The sequence below is a fragment of the Callithrix jacchus genome, chromosome 3 (genome assembly GCF_049354715.1).
Source record: "Callithrix jacchus isolate 240 chromosome 3, calJac240_pri, whole genome shotgun sequence".
NCBI lineage: Eukaryota > Metazoa > Chordata > Mammalia > Primates > Cebidae > Callithrix > Callithrix jacchus.
Genome location: NC_133504.1, coordinates 51126092 through 51141680, shown reverse-complemented (window position 1 = coordinate 51141680; position 15589 = coordinate 51126092). Strand labels below are relative to the sequence as shown.

Genomic DNA, 15589 nt, shown 5'->3' with positions numbered 1-15589 from the left:
TCTTAATTCTTTTGCTCAATATTTATAAAGGAAGATCTGGAGCCCCTCCACCACGCCCCCACCCCCTGCAGCACCACCTGCAGCCCTACCCACTCCCTGCTGTACCCAGAGCCCTCCCTGCCCTAGTCCTGAAGCAGTCCAACGGAAAAGAAATCTACGATGAAGGGGGAGCACATGAAATTGTTTTCAGCGTTCTTGCCTGGTTTCTGGGAACACCACACAATACAAATTTTCGTGGCCATATTAACATATGCAGCTATGGGACAGGGAGATGATAATAAAACAAGAGCCCTTTTAAATCTGGTCTTTCGAATCCCACGCCTTGGAGAAAGCTGGGTCAAAAAAGCAAGAAGAGTAGCCTGAAGCTCGAGGGCTAAAAAGGGAGGTGAAGAGACCCTGGCCTTGAGGGTTTGAGCTGGAACAGCTCCTATATGGAGTGGGAAAAAGCAGCAACAGCCATTCAGGTGTATGGGTTCCAGGATTTGTAAAGGGCGTGTGGAATTACAAAATAAACGAATGGGGGCTTACTGGCTAGAGCGAGTGTAACACCAGGTATGGTCGGACAGCCTGTTGGAATAAGTTCCTCTTCATAGCGGAGAAAGAACCAATTTCCAGGGTTGCCTGCATCCAGCTACTTCTGAGTCTGTCCTGCTGAAATGGTCAGGTTAACAATACTGCTGTCTAGCCTCTGAGCTTAACGAGATCCAGACCTTCAAGAGAAGATTTCTCTGGGTATAGAAACATGTCAAATTTTTACCTTATTAAAGTGATCTATTCCCTGTTTGCACAGGATATACTTTTGGTACTCCCAATATCTACAGTTCTCATTGAGTTTTCAAGGGCTAAAAAAAAAGTCTAATTCCTTATTTATATTTCACTGTCCCCCAGCCATGGGTTTTACATATATATATATATAATTGCTCATGGTGTATATGGCAATGAGGAAAGTGGTCCAGCCATTAGTTGTAGGCCGATTGCTGGTCATGTTAATTATAAGTAATTTAAAAAGCTGACATATAAATATTCTTTGCCATTAGATATATAAAGAATGCTACAGCAAATACAGAAGTCAGAGGAGTTCACTCCATCGAGGTGTTATTCAGTAAATTCGGTTTCACAGGCTTTATATCTCTGAAAATTAAATAGCACTATGTGAATATAAGACAGACTTTGCAATATTTATTTATTTATTATCATTATTATTTTGAGACAAGAGTTTCGCTCGTTACCCAGGCTGGAGTGCAATGGCGCGATCTCGGCTCATCACAACCTCCGCCTCCTGGGTTCAGGCAATTCTTCTGCCTCAGCCTCCTGAGTAGCTGGAATTACAAGCACACACCACCATGCCCAGCTACTTTTTTGCATTTTTAGTAGAGATGGGGTTTCACCATGTTGACCAGGATGGACTCGATCTCTTGACCTTGTGATCCACCCGCCTCGGCCTCCCAAAGTGCTGGGATTACAGGCGTGAGCCACTGCGCCCGGCCAGACTTTACTTTTAATATGAAATAAGTCTGCATTTTTGGCTTAATTTTGAGATTTATGAAAAATGTGATAGCGCTTATAAGCAACAAAAGAAAAACTGAGATAAACAGGACCATATCAAAATTAAAAACGTTTATGCTGCAAATAATACCATTAAGAAAATGAAGGACAACTGGCAGAGCTGGGAGAAAATATTTGCAAATCCTATATCTGAGAAGAGATTTATGTCCAGAATACATAAGGAACTTTTAACAGTCAAGAATAGAAACAAATAACCCAATTTAAAAAGTAAGAAAATAACTTGATAACTTGAATAGACACTTCTCCAAAGAAGATCTACAGATGGCCACTAAGCACATGAAAATATGCCCAACATCATTAGTCATCAGGGAAATGCAAGTCCAAACTACAATGAAACACTAGTTTACATTCTTCAGATGGTTATAATAAAAAAGACAGACAAAACCAAGTTTTTGCAAGGATGTGGAGAAACTGAGACCCTCATCCACTGCTGGTGGGGAAGTAAAATGGTGCAGCTACTTTGTAAAATCATTTGTCACTTCCTTAAAATGTTAAACACAGAGTTAGCATTTGACTCAGCAATTCCATCCCTAGGTATATGCCCAAGAGGATTAAAGACCTAAGTCCATACAAAAACTTGCACATGAATGTTCATAGCAGCAAAGTTGGCAAACAATCCAAATGTCTTCATCAATGGATGAATAGATCAAGAAAATGTGGTATATCCATACAATGAAGTGTCATAAAATGAAAATGAATAAAGCCATAAAAATGAAGTACAGACTTATGTTACAACATAGATGAACCTTGAAAACATTATACTAAGTGAGAAAAGCCAGACGCAAAAGACTACATATTGTATGATTTCATTCATATGAAATGTCCAGAATAGGCAAACGTACTGAAATAGATTTGTGGTTACCTAGGTAGGGAGTGTGGGGGTGGGGATAGAGAGTGATTGCTCATGGGCTTGACATTTTTGGGGGCAATGAAAATTTTCTGGAATTTGATGTGATGATGATTGCACAACTCTGGGGAATATACTAAAAATCACTGAATTGTATACTTTGAATGGGTGACTTCTACGGTATGTGAATTATATTTTAATAAAGATGGGCTGGGTGCAGTGGCTCAGCATGTAATCCTAGCACTTTGGGAGGAAGCAGCAGGTGGACATTGCCTGAGCTCAGGAGTTCAAGACAAGTCTGGCCAACATGGTGAGACCCCATCTCTATTAAAAGACAAAAAATCAGCCAGGCGCTATGGCAGGTGCCTGTAATCCCAGCTACTCAGATGGCTGAAGTATGAGAATTGCTTGAACCCGGGAACCCACTGCACTCCAGCCTGGATGACAGAAGAAAACTCTGCCTCAAAAAAAAAAAAAAAAAGACATTTTTTAAAACAAGATGGTACATTGAAATGAGTCCAGCAATGCCCTCTAAAACATAAAATATATAAATTCTGGCCAGGTGAAGTAGCTCACACCTGTAATCCCAGTACTTTGGGAGGCCAAGTTGGGAGGACTGCTTGAGGCCAGGAGTTCAAGACCAGCCCGGGCAACATAGCAAGACCTTGTCTCTATAAACAAAACAAAACAAAACAAAACAGAAAAGCTGAATGTGATGATGCATGTCTGTAGTCCTAGCTACTCAAGAGCCTGAAGTAGGAGGATCAATTGAGCCTAGGAGTTGAAGGTTAACAGTGAGCTATGATCACACCACTGCACTCCAGCCTGGGTGACAGAGCAAGGACCCTGTCTCTAAAAATAAATTAAATATATAAATTTGAGAAAAGCAGAATATTGGATTCAATAAATTTCTTCAGGGGCTCAAAACAAGTTGAAATGAAAAAATGATTTTTTTGATTTTTGGACTGATTAGACTGACTAGATCTACCTATTCACTTTATAAGTGAGCTCCACATTTAGCCTTTTATGCAAGCAGGCAAACTCATAAGGAACTAAGTACAAATAGGCCTCACATCATCTCTACCACCTAATCAGATAACTTCCAAATCTGATGGAGGCAGACGTGAGAAGGCAGTGACATAAAAATACATGTATTTTCCATCCTTATAGATTACTAAAGTCACACTGCTTAGAAAGCTTGTTAGACTATAATTTTCAAAGAGAAAATACCAAATAGGTCAGTGAATAGTTTTTACCCTGAGAAATTATTAAGCTAAAAATCTCTAATTAATCTCAAATAATTCTTTAGAAGAGTCTCCAACATAGTCTTAGATTATGTTGAGGGGAGGTAGGGAAAGGTTTTTCTCCAAAAAGAATGCCAACATTGCTCAGGAATAATCATGAAATTTAACAGCAAAGAACACTGAAAAAAGTAGTGTTATCTGAGGCTCACAGCCAACACTATCTTGATTTATTAGGTACATGAGCCCTTCTAAAAAAAGGTTCCCAGATACCATTATTTCATAATAAATTAAAAAGAATCTTCACTGAAAAGAGATGGTTCTTTTTAAAAAGTAAAATGTACATTTAATAGAGCTTTGTTCTCTGTCAGCTTCAACCTAAAGCATTCTTCTCAGATGGATGAAACTTATTTTTCCAATTAACCATTTCCTCAGCACAGTGCTTCTCAAGCCTTAGCTGTCAGAATCGCTAGGAGGGCTTGTGAAAACACAGACAGCAGGACTCCCACCCCCAGAGTTTCAAGTAGGTCCAGGGTAAGTCTGAAGAATTGACATTTCCCCGGGCGTGGTGGCTCACGCCTGTAATCCCAACACTTTGGGAGGCCAAGGAGGGCTGATCACCTGAGGTTAGGAGTTCAAGAGCAGCTTGGCCAACATGGTGAAACCCTGTCTCTATAAAAATTAGCCGGGCATGATGGCAGATGCCTGTAATCCCAGCTACGCAGGAGGCTGAGGCAAAAGAATCACTTGAACCCCAGAGGCAGAGGTAGCAGTGAGCCGAGATCGTGCCATTGCACTCCAGCCTAGGCGACAGAGCAAGACTCCATCTCAAAAAAAAAAAAAAAAAAAAGAATTGACATACTTCCTTGTCCCCACAAATTTCATGATGATTCTGCTGGTCCAGGGACCACACTTTGAGAAGCACTGCCTTAGCGAATTAGAGAGGTATTTCCTCTCAGACCCTTTCAGGAAGGAAAGATAAACAGCACCCAAAGGTCCAAACACATTTCCACTCAATACTGAAATGACAGCAATCACCATAATTGTCCCTGGACCTTTTGTGGTTCATACATATTTTTCTATCTTCCTGTTTCTCACCTTACCCTCCTGCCCTCCCTCCCAGCAATCCCACATCGCTAACGGCAGCAGCCACATCTACCCAGCATGCCCTGATCCCTAAATAGAGAAGTTTCCACTCTTGAGTCCCAGTTGAAGCTAAGGCACTCAGTTGGGATTTAGGACTGGGAGGAAGACATTTCTGTCTGGCTACTCTTTTAAGCAAGACATAAACTCAGAAGCTGCTGGCAATTCCCCCTTTCCATCATGTGGACTGAGAAACAGAAGTCCATCTGTCGGTGCAGAGAGAAGCAGAAATGAGGTGGGGGAGGGGGTGGTTTCTGGGTTCCATATGGTCCTCCAGCCTCTGGCTGCAGTGGAAGATGGAGGCCCCACTGCGTCTCTGCCCTTAGAATCCATACGCCAATCTCAAAACCACATCTTACACTAAATTCTTCTATCCTGCTGAAACTATCTGAGGAGGGTTTCTGTTATTTATAACCAAAGGGGCCCTAATTACAACTGCTAATAAAGTGAGTTCTTTTCTTCTCTGCTTCAGTTCACCTCAGAGATGAAATTCATCTTAAAATGTCATCCTACTCAAGCTGACCTGTTCCTAAACATTTCCTAGCTGAAGCTCCATCTCATTTAGGTGATACCCTAAACCAAACATCACTATGTATTTCAAATCTAGGGCCTGCTTGAATTCCTATACAAGAGGCAATTATAATTTATATGCTTCTCCAGGACTAGGCAGGAATAAATGAATATAAACCAGAAATGAATATAAATCCCCTGGGTGAGCACAGAAATTTAAAAAAACCAATAAACTTGTTTCAAATTAAGGTCTAATATGAAGTTTTATTTACCATGTAGAGAAATGTAAATGTTTAATTTTTCATTAATGTTTCTGCATAACTCCAGCTTTCCAGCTATGTACCTTTTGTGTATGGAATTCATATTTTTAAATGGCATTCTTATCTACTACTTCTAGGCTCACCCAACCATGCATGATACATTTTATATATGCATTCCCATGGAAACATGTAACTCCCCAAAGAAAGAAGAGGGCATTTATCTTTCTTTATCACTTTGCATCTAGCTACTTCTCTTAAAGCAGAACAGAGACAAAGCAGACAAAATTTTGTGTTGCTTTCACCCTTACATCATATCCATGATAACACAGCTGTCCCATAAGTTTGCAAGGTGACCAGACATTGCAAAACCAGAGTTTAAAGAGGACTTTGAATATCTTACACTACCTAATGTTATATATCCTTTAGTTGAACATGAAGATTTTGGTCTCCTTGAATGAAGACTTCTGGGAATTATCTTTGGCAACCATATGCTTAGCAAAAAAGTCTGATTATTTTGGCTGCCTCGTGTCACATAACAACAAGTAGTCGCAGACTTCCAGTGCTTTCCTCAGAGTGTGTTGCTTTCTTTATGGCAATCAATTTACTTGGCCCAGCTGTCAGGCTTTCAACTTCCCAATTAACAGCTGGAAATAAAACTTGAACCACAGGAAGGAAGAAAGCTCATATTTTCCCAAACGCACACTTAATGAAAAATTGAGCCTACTCTTTTGCTCATCTGCGTTTTTCCCACAAAACACAAATGTCAATTTGGAAAACAATATACCTACAGAGGTTTCTCCACATAGAAAAGTTCCACATGATACATGACTGGGCCAGGTGCCAAGTCTCCATCCTTAAGGCGTTAACATAAATTAATTTAAAACTGAAATGAAGCAGCCAAAATTGTGGACTAGTTTCTTCTTATTAATTCAGTGAGAAGACTGAAAGGGTCTAAACTGTAGGTCACCACTTCTAATCTCAAAGAAAATAAGTAACAGGGGGAAAACTCCTTTTATTCCACATCTTAGAACTACTCCTTGGGTCAAAAGTGAAACAAGGAAAAGCATGCCTGATGCATCATTCTTGCATAACTAATTACCCTCACCCAACTCTTCCTGACCAAGAGGATTTTCCCCAGCATAACAGAAGACTATAAATGAAAACAAGCAAGGCAGGAAGCAATGGAAACGCCTGTTCACAAGAACAGCTACAAGAAAGCTTTAGGGGTATCAGCTGAGGTGAACTGGTGGTGCAGCCCCGACCACCTACACAGACACTTCGGGAAATGAGTTATTACTCTTGTCTATAGAGGAACAGAAATGATCGTGGAAAAGGGTGTCTGAAGACATTCAAAGTCCTTTACTTGGATGTCTTTCAGGGCATGAACAGTGAAATTGTTAAAATCACAATTTGAGGAAAGACCATACAAAGTTTTTTCCTAACCTAACTAAGGATGAGTCCTCTTTACCTTATGGCTTAGGAATGAAAAGGTATTTGCTTTTAAGTCACATGCCTATTTTTATGACAAAAAGCTTCTTCCCAGTTTACCTGACCACGGCCCCTAGAGTATGGCAGTACTAAGCTCCAAATCACTTGAATGGATTTCACTGCCCTGGATTACTCCTGACTAGACCACAGCATCTAAGGGTCAGGACTGTGATGCATATCTCTTTGACCTAAGAGGTATGCACGTAGAATGCTGAGGCTTTTTATTTTCAGGGCAAAAAAAATAGTCATTAGTCTTCAAACAAGTTTTCATTTCTACATCACGAAGCAGGGGCAGATGTCATTTGGAAATAGGACCATGTCATCCATTCAACTATTGCTGAACCCCATAGCACATGTACTCAACCAAAGTCAACATACACATTCAGAAAGACCACTGCTGTCCACAAATATCTATCAGTGTTCATGGCTGATAGACATATTCTGTTGAAGGATATCATTATTATCTACAAAATGATTCCATACTTGTGTCTCAAATCTCATCATGCAGAAGGATTAAGATAAAATATTTTTCCTTAAAGAACATCTCTCCTGAAATCTCATTTTTTACATATTATCTTTTGGTGCTACCCAAGTCTCTTCTGCTCACAACACTTGCTTCACAGCAAACGCTGCGCTAGAAATATTATATTCTAGAATCTGACCATAAGGAGGGAGACAGGGGTCACTGTTGGATAAGACTTCAAGTCACTGGAATGTGAAAGTGTATTCTATGGGGGAAGAATCAGAGCTTTGTGGCTTCTTTGAATTTATCAGAAAAACAACAAATGGATTACTCTACACTGTTTGACATAGGAAAGAGAGTTCAAATATACAAAATATGTGTTCACTTGAACATCCTTCATAAATACGTTCAGCTTTTATAACAGCAAATAGTACAATCTTACTAGACCTCTCATCAGCATAGGAGATACTGCACTATCTCTGCAAAGTTTAGGAAAATGGGGCTATGATAAGGATATAATAATTGCATTATGCTTTATTTATAACAAATCATGTTACCTTGAACTTCCAATGCGCTTGAATTAACGTCAAAGAAAAGAATTCTTAACCCCACCAACTGGTAAGTATAGGAATTTCAACTGTTCTGATATAATGACTAAATCACTATTAATTTCTTACTTTCCAACCCACTAGTCAGCTAGAAACACAGTCAGAATTGCTGATGAAATTACAGGTCTTAAAGGAGTCTCTCTAATGCATTTCTTGCTTTCATCCTTCAAGCACAGCAAGTTCCCAACTAAAAACGGCTTTTGATTCATATTAGCATTTTAAATACAGTTTCTAAAAATTGCCCTTAAGAGGTAATGAACTAAGGATGGGATATGACTTGACAAGTATTATTATTGATATAACTTTTCTTTCCATGTTCTGAAAGTCCTATCTTTGAATTTAAAAGACACTATGTTTTTACCTGTTTCAAAGGGACAGGGTGGATAAGACATAACATGGGAAAAATCCAAACCATATACATTTCAAATTATAAGCTATTTTTCCTACATTTAATAAGCTGAGATTACATTTAGATACTAGTAAAGAATGATTCATTAATCTTAAGAACAGATTAATTATTGTAATACTCCATTATAAAATTCTCTATCCATAAAATCTCTTATTGCCACTCTATTGGTAATTACTTCAAGTGCCATCTCAAATGCTTATGAGCATTAAGAAAAATGTTTTTTAATGGTGCTTAAAGAGTATAGTATAAATACACACAAAATGCCAGGTCCTCTATTAGGAAAGAATAGATATTTTGATCAATTAGCAGAAGAGCTTTGAACATCATTAGAACCCATTTAAAATTATGGCCTATATTACCTTAGAAAGCAACAGTGGTTTCCAGTGATTTGCTGTGATAGGGAAAGGTTGTATTTAATAAAATAGGTACACAGCTAATCTACACAAACACACTCACATACAACACTGGAATTTAAGCCAAGTAATCTGATCGTTCCTTGAATTCATAGCAATAATGTGATATTGCCGCCATTGGGTTAATTATAACCCATGCAGGAAGCAGTCCAGTTGGCCTGCAAGCGAAATTATCAGAATGTGAATAGTTTAGAATAAATCAAGTACCTGAGAGTTTCATGAGAAGTTCAGAGGCTGCTTTGACTGACACATCCCGCCTCAGCACATTTCCCTTCCCTTCCTGGGGCTTTAGTGTGTCCTCAGAGGCTCCTGGGGCTGACACTTCAGATTCGGGGCTGAACACATAGCTGGACCGAGGCAAAGTCACACTCAGGGACTCCCCTTCCTTAGGTTCCTCTTTCACTTTAAAATTAAGATTCATGGGCTCCTTCTGATTTGCAGCTGTCAAAAGAAAAAAGGGATTATATATACAAAAAAGGCCACTCCCCCACTTAGCCGCCCTGGTACTTAACGAAGTATGGAATGCACAATCACACTGTGCTAACACCGGAGGGATCACAACCCCATCAGAACAGGTTGGGCCTTGGGCAAAACCACACAATACACTCCATGGGCCTACGACTCTGAAGAGTGTGGGCTTCTGAATCTTTTGAACCTATAAGAAGTGCTACATCTACAAAGTCTCTGGGCATTTTCTTTTTGGTTTCTCTAAACGTTCTTTCCTGTGTATGCCACTGCCTTCCTGACTTATTAGCACTCTCCCTACCTAATCCTATTATGAAATAACGCTTTCAGGCAATTATTCTGCCAGAAGATAATGAATACAAACATGAGTCAGAGGCAATATCCAAAGCAAAAACCTGGGATGTGATGGTAAGGTGAGGATGGAGAATTTGCCAAAGAGATAAGCTCAGACTAGAGATAGACCACTGTTGCCTTATTATAAGACGACGCTACTGATCCATAAACAATGGGGCATGTACTTAGCACTGTTCTTCTGATTATGGTGAATAAATCCATGTCTGTAGCCCAAGTCACCACTAAGTCCAAAATAGCCTTTTTTTTTTAAAGAATAGTTTTTATTTTGGAATAATTTTAGATTTACAGAGAAGTTGGAAAGATGGTTCCAAGAGTTCCCATATATCCCTCACCCAGTATTCCCTAATGTTAACATCTTACCTAACCGTGGTACATTTGTCAGAACTAAGAAATTCACATTACGATGATCTAAACTCTAGATTTTATTCAGATTTCACCAGTTTTTCCACTAATGTCCTTTTTCCATTTTTAGCACGGTTGGTTGCTGTGGAGTGTGTGGTCACGGTAGAGCTAACTGACCTATTATGGGATGGATTCTGTGGCTTAGCCACACTGTACCAGACCTCCTCCACTGTGCTACATACTACCCAGGAAAAACCAAGAAGGAAGAGACAAGCACCCTCATCCCCCCTCTTTTCACTTACACAGGCATCTCACACCCTTTAATAGTCCATGAGGTGGGGGGAGCTTATGATTGGTTACATTGGATGTGTCCATCTGTTGAGAAAGAGGATCTCATCCTAATACAGGATTCTTAGAAACACTTATCAGAATGAGCTTTAAGCTCATTCAATTTTAACAAACAAAAAGACGAAAATAAATCCCTAAAGCAAACATCTATCACCCCTTGCCCACGACCTACTCCAAGCCAATACTCAAGCACAGAGTCTGTTTTCCACCTCATAACCCTCTAAGAATATGTATTCTACAATCAAGAGTTCACACAGACCAGCTTATTTGGAAACTGAACCCCAGAAGTCCAAAGTACTATTTGGAAGTTTCACTACCAGAAAGATGCAGAGCTGGGACCAGAACCTAGGTCCACGGGCTTCCCACTCTGTGTCCCTTACCTGCCTCCACCGCACCACCTCCACTTCTGGACTCTTGTGTTGTAATAAAACTTGAAAGTACTTCATCTTCCAATTTGCTCAAATACCACCTGCTCAGTGAGGTCTACTCTGATCATCCCCTTCAAAACTGCAACCACCACCTTCACCATCCTCCCAACCTCTCTTATCCTGATCTAACTTTCTTTTTTCCCTCCAGATTCTTATCATTTAATAACCTACTGTTATTAACTCACCTATGTCCCTTCAAAATTCATATGTTGAAGCCCTAACCTGCCAGTGTGGAATATACTTGGAGTTAGGACCTTTAAGGAGGTAATTAAGGTTAAATGAGGTCATAAGAGCAGAGCCCTAATCCAATGTGACTGGTTGCACTAAAGAACCAGAAGAATAAGAAGAGAGAGAGAGACACCAGGGATGCATGCACACAGAGGAAAGTTTGCACAACAACACAATGAGAAGGAGGCCGTCTGCGAGCCAAGGAGAAAGGCCTTAGGAGAAACCAAACCTGTTGACGCCTTTATCTTAGGCTTCCAGCCTCCAGAACAGAGAAATAAACGTTATTTAAGTCATCCCCTCTGTGGTACTTTGTTATGCGGTATTTAGTTTAACAGACTAATCACATGCTGTATAGTTTTTAAAATTTATTATGTTAACAATTTATGGCCAGACGTTGTGGCTTATGGGCTTATGCCTGTAATCCCAGCACTTTGGGAGGCTGAAGTGGGTGGATCACTTGAGGTCAGGAGTTTGAGACCAACCTGGCCTCCTGATCTGCTTGCCTTGGCCTCCCAAAGTGCTGGGATTACAGGTGTGAGCCACCGAGCCCAGCCCAACAATTTTCGTCTTAACACTGATGTGTCTCAAGCGCCTAGAAGAGTACCTGGCACATAGTTGGTGCTCAATATATATATTTGTTGAATGAATAAAATGTATTGTTCCAAATTAGTGGCATCCAGTAATGGTGTTCCAATATTATCTGAGGTTAACAAAAACTAAGACCTCCAAAATATTGCACCAAAAGCAAGCAGAAGTGCTTTCTCTGGATATAATAATTGAATGGGAGATAAGACCTTTGAAATAAAGTTGAAGACCTTTCTACCTAGACCACAGCATTACTAAAATAGCTAATCATCACTTGAACTCTAGCATTACTAAAGGAGAAGTCCAGAAAAATCTCAAGAAAAATGCTTAAAAGCTAGCCCTTTGGGGACAATGCCATAGGAATCTGAACCTACAGAGCAATCCTCAAATATGTACTTCCGACCTCTACCAGGAAGGTTGCTCCTAAGAGGACTTGGTTTATTTAGCACATTTTTACCCTTTGCACCTTTCCCCCACTTCTTGGGGGATTTTGCTGGTCACCTTCTAAAGCTTGATCTCTCCCAACACCATTCTCCCAGAACTTTTTATAAAGTCCTTTTCCAAGGGCACCCTAGTTCATCATGACAGAGTAATTAAGTCGGGTGTTTATTAAGTCCGTGTTTTCAATTCTTTGAGAAGGAACAATTTAAAGTGAATGGTTAAGTATGTTTAAAATGCTTCATTGCTGCATCTTTTATTTAAAAACATTTTAAAATTTGGCTGGGCGCGGTGGCTCACACCTGTAAGTCCACCATTTTGGGAGGCCAAGACGGGCAGATCAGGAGGTCAAGAGTTAAGAGACCAGCCTGACTAACATGGTGAAACCCTGTCTCTACTAAAAATACAAAAATCAGCCGGGTGTGGTGGCACATGCCTATAATCCCAGCTACTCAGGAAGCTGAGGCAGGAGAATCCCTTGAACCTGGGAGGCAGAGGTTGCAGTGAGCCGAGATCACACCACTGCACTCCAGCCTGGGTGACAGAGCAAGACTCCATTACACACACACAAAAAAATTAAATTCTAAGATGAGGCTAAGAATTTATCTTAGAGTTCTCAAAACTATTGAAGTCTTAAAAGCAAATCCCAACTTCTAGAGATTGTTAAGCAGATGCTTTCTGCACATGTAAGTGGTTTCTAGAAGCATTAGAGTATATGCTACGAGAGACTTAGGGAAAAAAGTAAAGATATTTAGCATTGCTAGCACAACCTGGATTTAACAGAACTTCAAAAAGACACTTTAAAAGGCAATAGGCAAGCTGTATATTGTTGGATTGTATATTTACAAGGCACTACATACCTGGTTTTCATTCTGACAATACAGGGAATGACAGAAAATTGTAATGTGCTGAGGAAATCTAAATATTGCTAATGACATGCCAGAAAAGCATGTGGAAATCACTCATTTGCCCAAGTTTTAATTTTTCAAACATTTGAGTCTCAATAGAAGATGTAAAAGCTAACCTGCTTTCAATGACCAAAAATATTTACATTAAGAGCAATACACAAAGCCTATATTTTAACATTAATATAACTTAATAATTACCATCTTTTATATTACCCCACTTTATAAAAAACCCACACGTGCAGTGAGAGGTAGAATTCAAGATGTTTTCTTTTTCTTTGGGGAAATTGCTAAGAGAAAAGCAACCATTTATGACTCATGACATAGTCTTTATTTCATTCCTATCACTAACACAGAAAGACTTCTGCACATGTGGGATCAAGGGCTTAACCAGCACCTGCCTTGACTTCTGTTTACGTACTTGAAAGTTTCCGGATACTGCACTTTTGATGTGGCAAGGAAGCCCCCGCAAATCAAGAGACCCCCTTCTCTCACTGTTTGTTCCCAGCATCCTAGGACCTGGGTCACTCTGATGATCAATTACACATACCTCTCAGTTTATGTACTTGATGGAGTTTTTGTACTTGAAGGAAACAAATCAACTTTTTTGAGGATTTATGAAGGATTCAAGATAAACACAAACGTGGGAAAGGAATGGGAAAGTTGCTGGGATAAGATGATTCCAATTTTCCAATTCTAGGTAATGACTATGTAACTACAAAATACTATATTATATATATATATATATTTATATTTATGTATACTATTTTTTATATTACTAGATAACTAGAAAATATATAGTATCATTACTATAATATTATACTATACATAGAAAATATATAGTATTTTCTAGTTATATAGTAATTGGAAAAATACTATATAACACCCGTATTACTAGGGAAAATACTATATAACTTCCTTCTAAAGACCATCATTTGTTTTAACGACGCATACAACTAGCACTTGAGTAATGTCTCAGGAATCTTGCCTTCCATCAACCACAGGAGATAGATGTTATTACTATCTTCGTTTTACAGGTGAGGAAACTAAGGTCCCAAAAGGTTAAGAAACTGATGCCCCAAATCACAGATCTAATTCACAGAGAAACTAGGCTCAGAGATTCTCACTGGAAATGCATTCAAACCCTTTCCTTTCTCTCCAAGACACCCAGGTACCTTTAAGAGGGACACTATCCTCAGCAGGTGAACCTAGGCTTTGGAAATTAAGTGATGTGAATGGATTAAGCATTTTTCATGAGAAAGGGAAGGGTGGGTTTCGCCTGAAAAAAAGGGGACATCTTCTGGTAGGAAGACATCTTGTGAAGATTTGACTAAGAGGATGAAAGAGAAGGAATCGACTGCGAAATGAATGCTTCTGTTCTGTTGGTTCCCTCTGGTGAAGGAAAATGACACCTTTTCTTGAGCTTAATAAGACAGAACTCTCTTTCAGTTCAGAGTATGGCAATTTTGTAAATGCTGAACTGCTCTGTGAAAAAGCAAGGCCACTGAGAATTTTATTTACAAACTCACCCTAAACCACAGCCAAAGACTCTTGGGCCTGGAAGGGACTACAGAGCAATGGTTTTCAAATAGTGCTCCAAGGAACCCTTGGATATGCTTTAGGAGTTCTAACAAATGTTTGTTTCAAATTTAAGTTTTTAAAAATTATTTTAAAATTAAGTTAAAACTTAAGTTAAAAGTATGCATCGTCCACTGCATTATATATAAAACACCAGCGTACTGGAGACTGCTAATGTGTTACCTTGTGTTGACAAGTTAATTCAGTTTTGTGTAGTGCCCTCGTAAAGCAGTTTCTCCCACTCTCACAGGAGTGCTGCAGTTCTAGTAATATGTCATCAGTAATGAAGTGGCTGCCTTAGCACTGGTTTTTCAAAAAGTTCAGGCCTATGCATGTGTGTCCATATATAATTATAGTAGTACTAGAGCCTGTATATATACTTTAAATTAGTGTTTATCAACCTCAACACCACTGGATAATCTGCTGGGAGGAGCTGGGGTGGGGGACTGTCTTGCACACTGTAAGATGTTTAACAGCATCCCTGGCCTCTCTACGCACTGGCAGCCAGAAGTATTTCCCAGCTGTGAAAAAAAAAATTTCTCTAGACATGGCTAGCTGTCCTTAAATTAAATGCAAGGGTAGGTTCAAGTGTATCAAGTGTATCTGCTTGGTGCAGTTTCTGACCTTAGCTAATAGACAGACAGACATATGTAGGTAGATAGATAGATAGATAGATAGATAGATGATAGATAGATAGATAGATAGATATAGATGTAGATATAGCTAGATCTATCACTGATTGAGCACATAACATGAGCCAGTTGATACACTAAGTATTTACCTGTATTAAGCTATCTGATCCTCATAATCACCCTTTGAGGTAGGCACTACTATTATCCGCATTTTGCAGATGAGAAATCTCAGACCTAGAGAGATTAAATGCATTTCCCAAATAATAGTTAACTGAGTAATAACCAAGTAGTTAACATAGAATTACAGATGGCTTTAGGGCATATTGTGAGTTTTGGAT

General features: G+C 39.3%; 1 protein-coding gene across 20 annotated transcripts in view; it reads right to left on the bottom strand.

Annotated features, from left to right (window-relative positions):
* Positions 1–15589, bottom strand: part of ZNF827 (zinc finger protein 827) — a 177473-nt gene that overhangs the window by 99625 nt on the left and 62259 nt on the right. For 18 of the 20 annotated variants that reach the window (XR_013532875.1, XR_013532876.1, XM_035292882.3 and 15 more), the window contains one exon: positions 9156–9389. The exons of the other annotated variants lie outside the window; for them this stretch is intronic. Coding sequence is in view for 16 of the 18 variants with exons in the window: in XM_035292882.3 (XP_035148773.1) it covers positions 9156–9389 (234 nt within the window). In the remaining 2 variants the exon portion in view is untranslated. The remainder of the gene's footprint in view (positions 1–9155; positions 9390–15589) is intronic. 20 annotated transcript variants of the gene reach the window in all.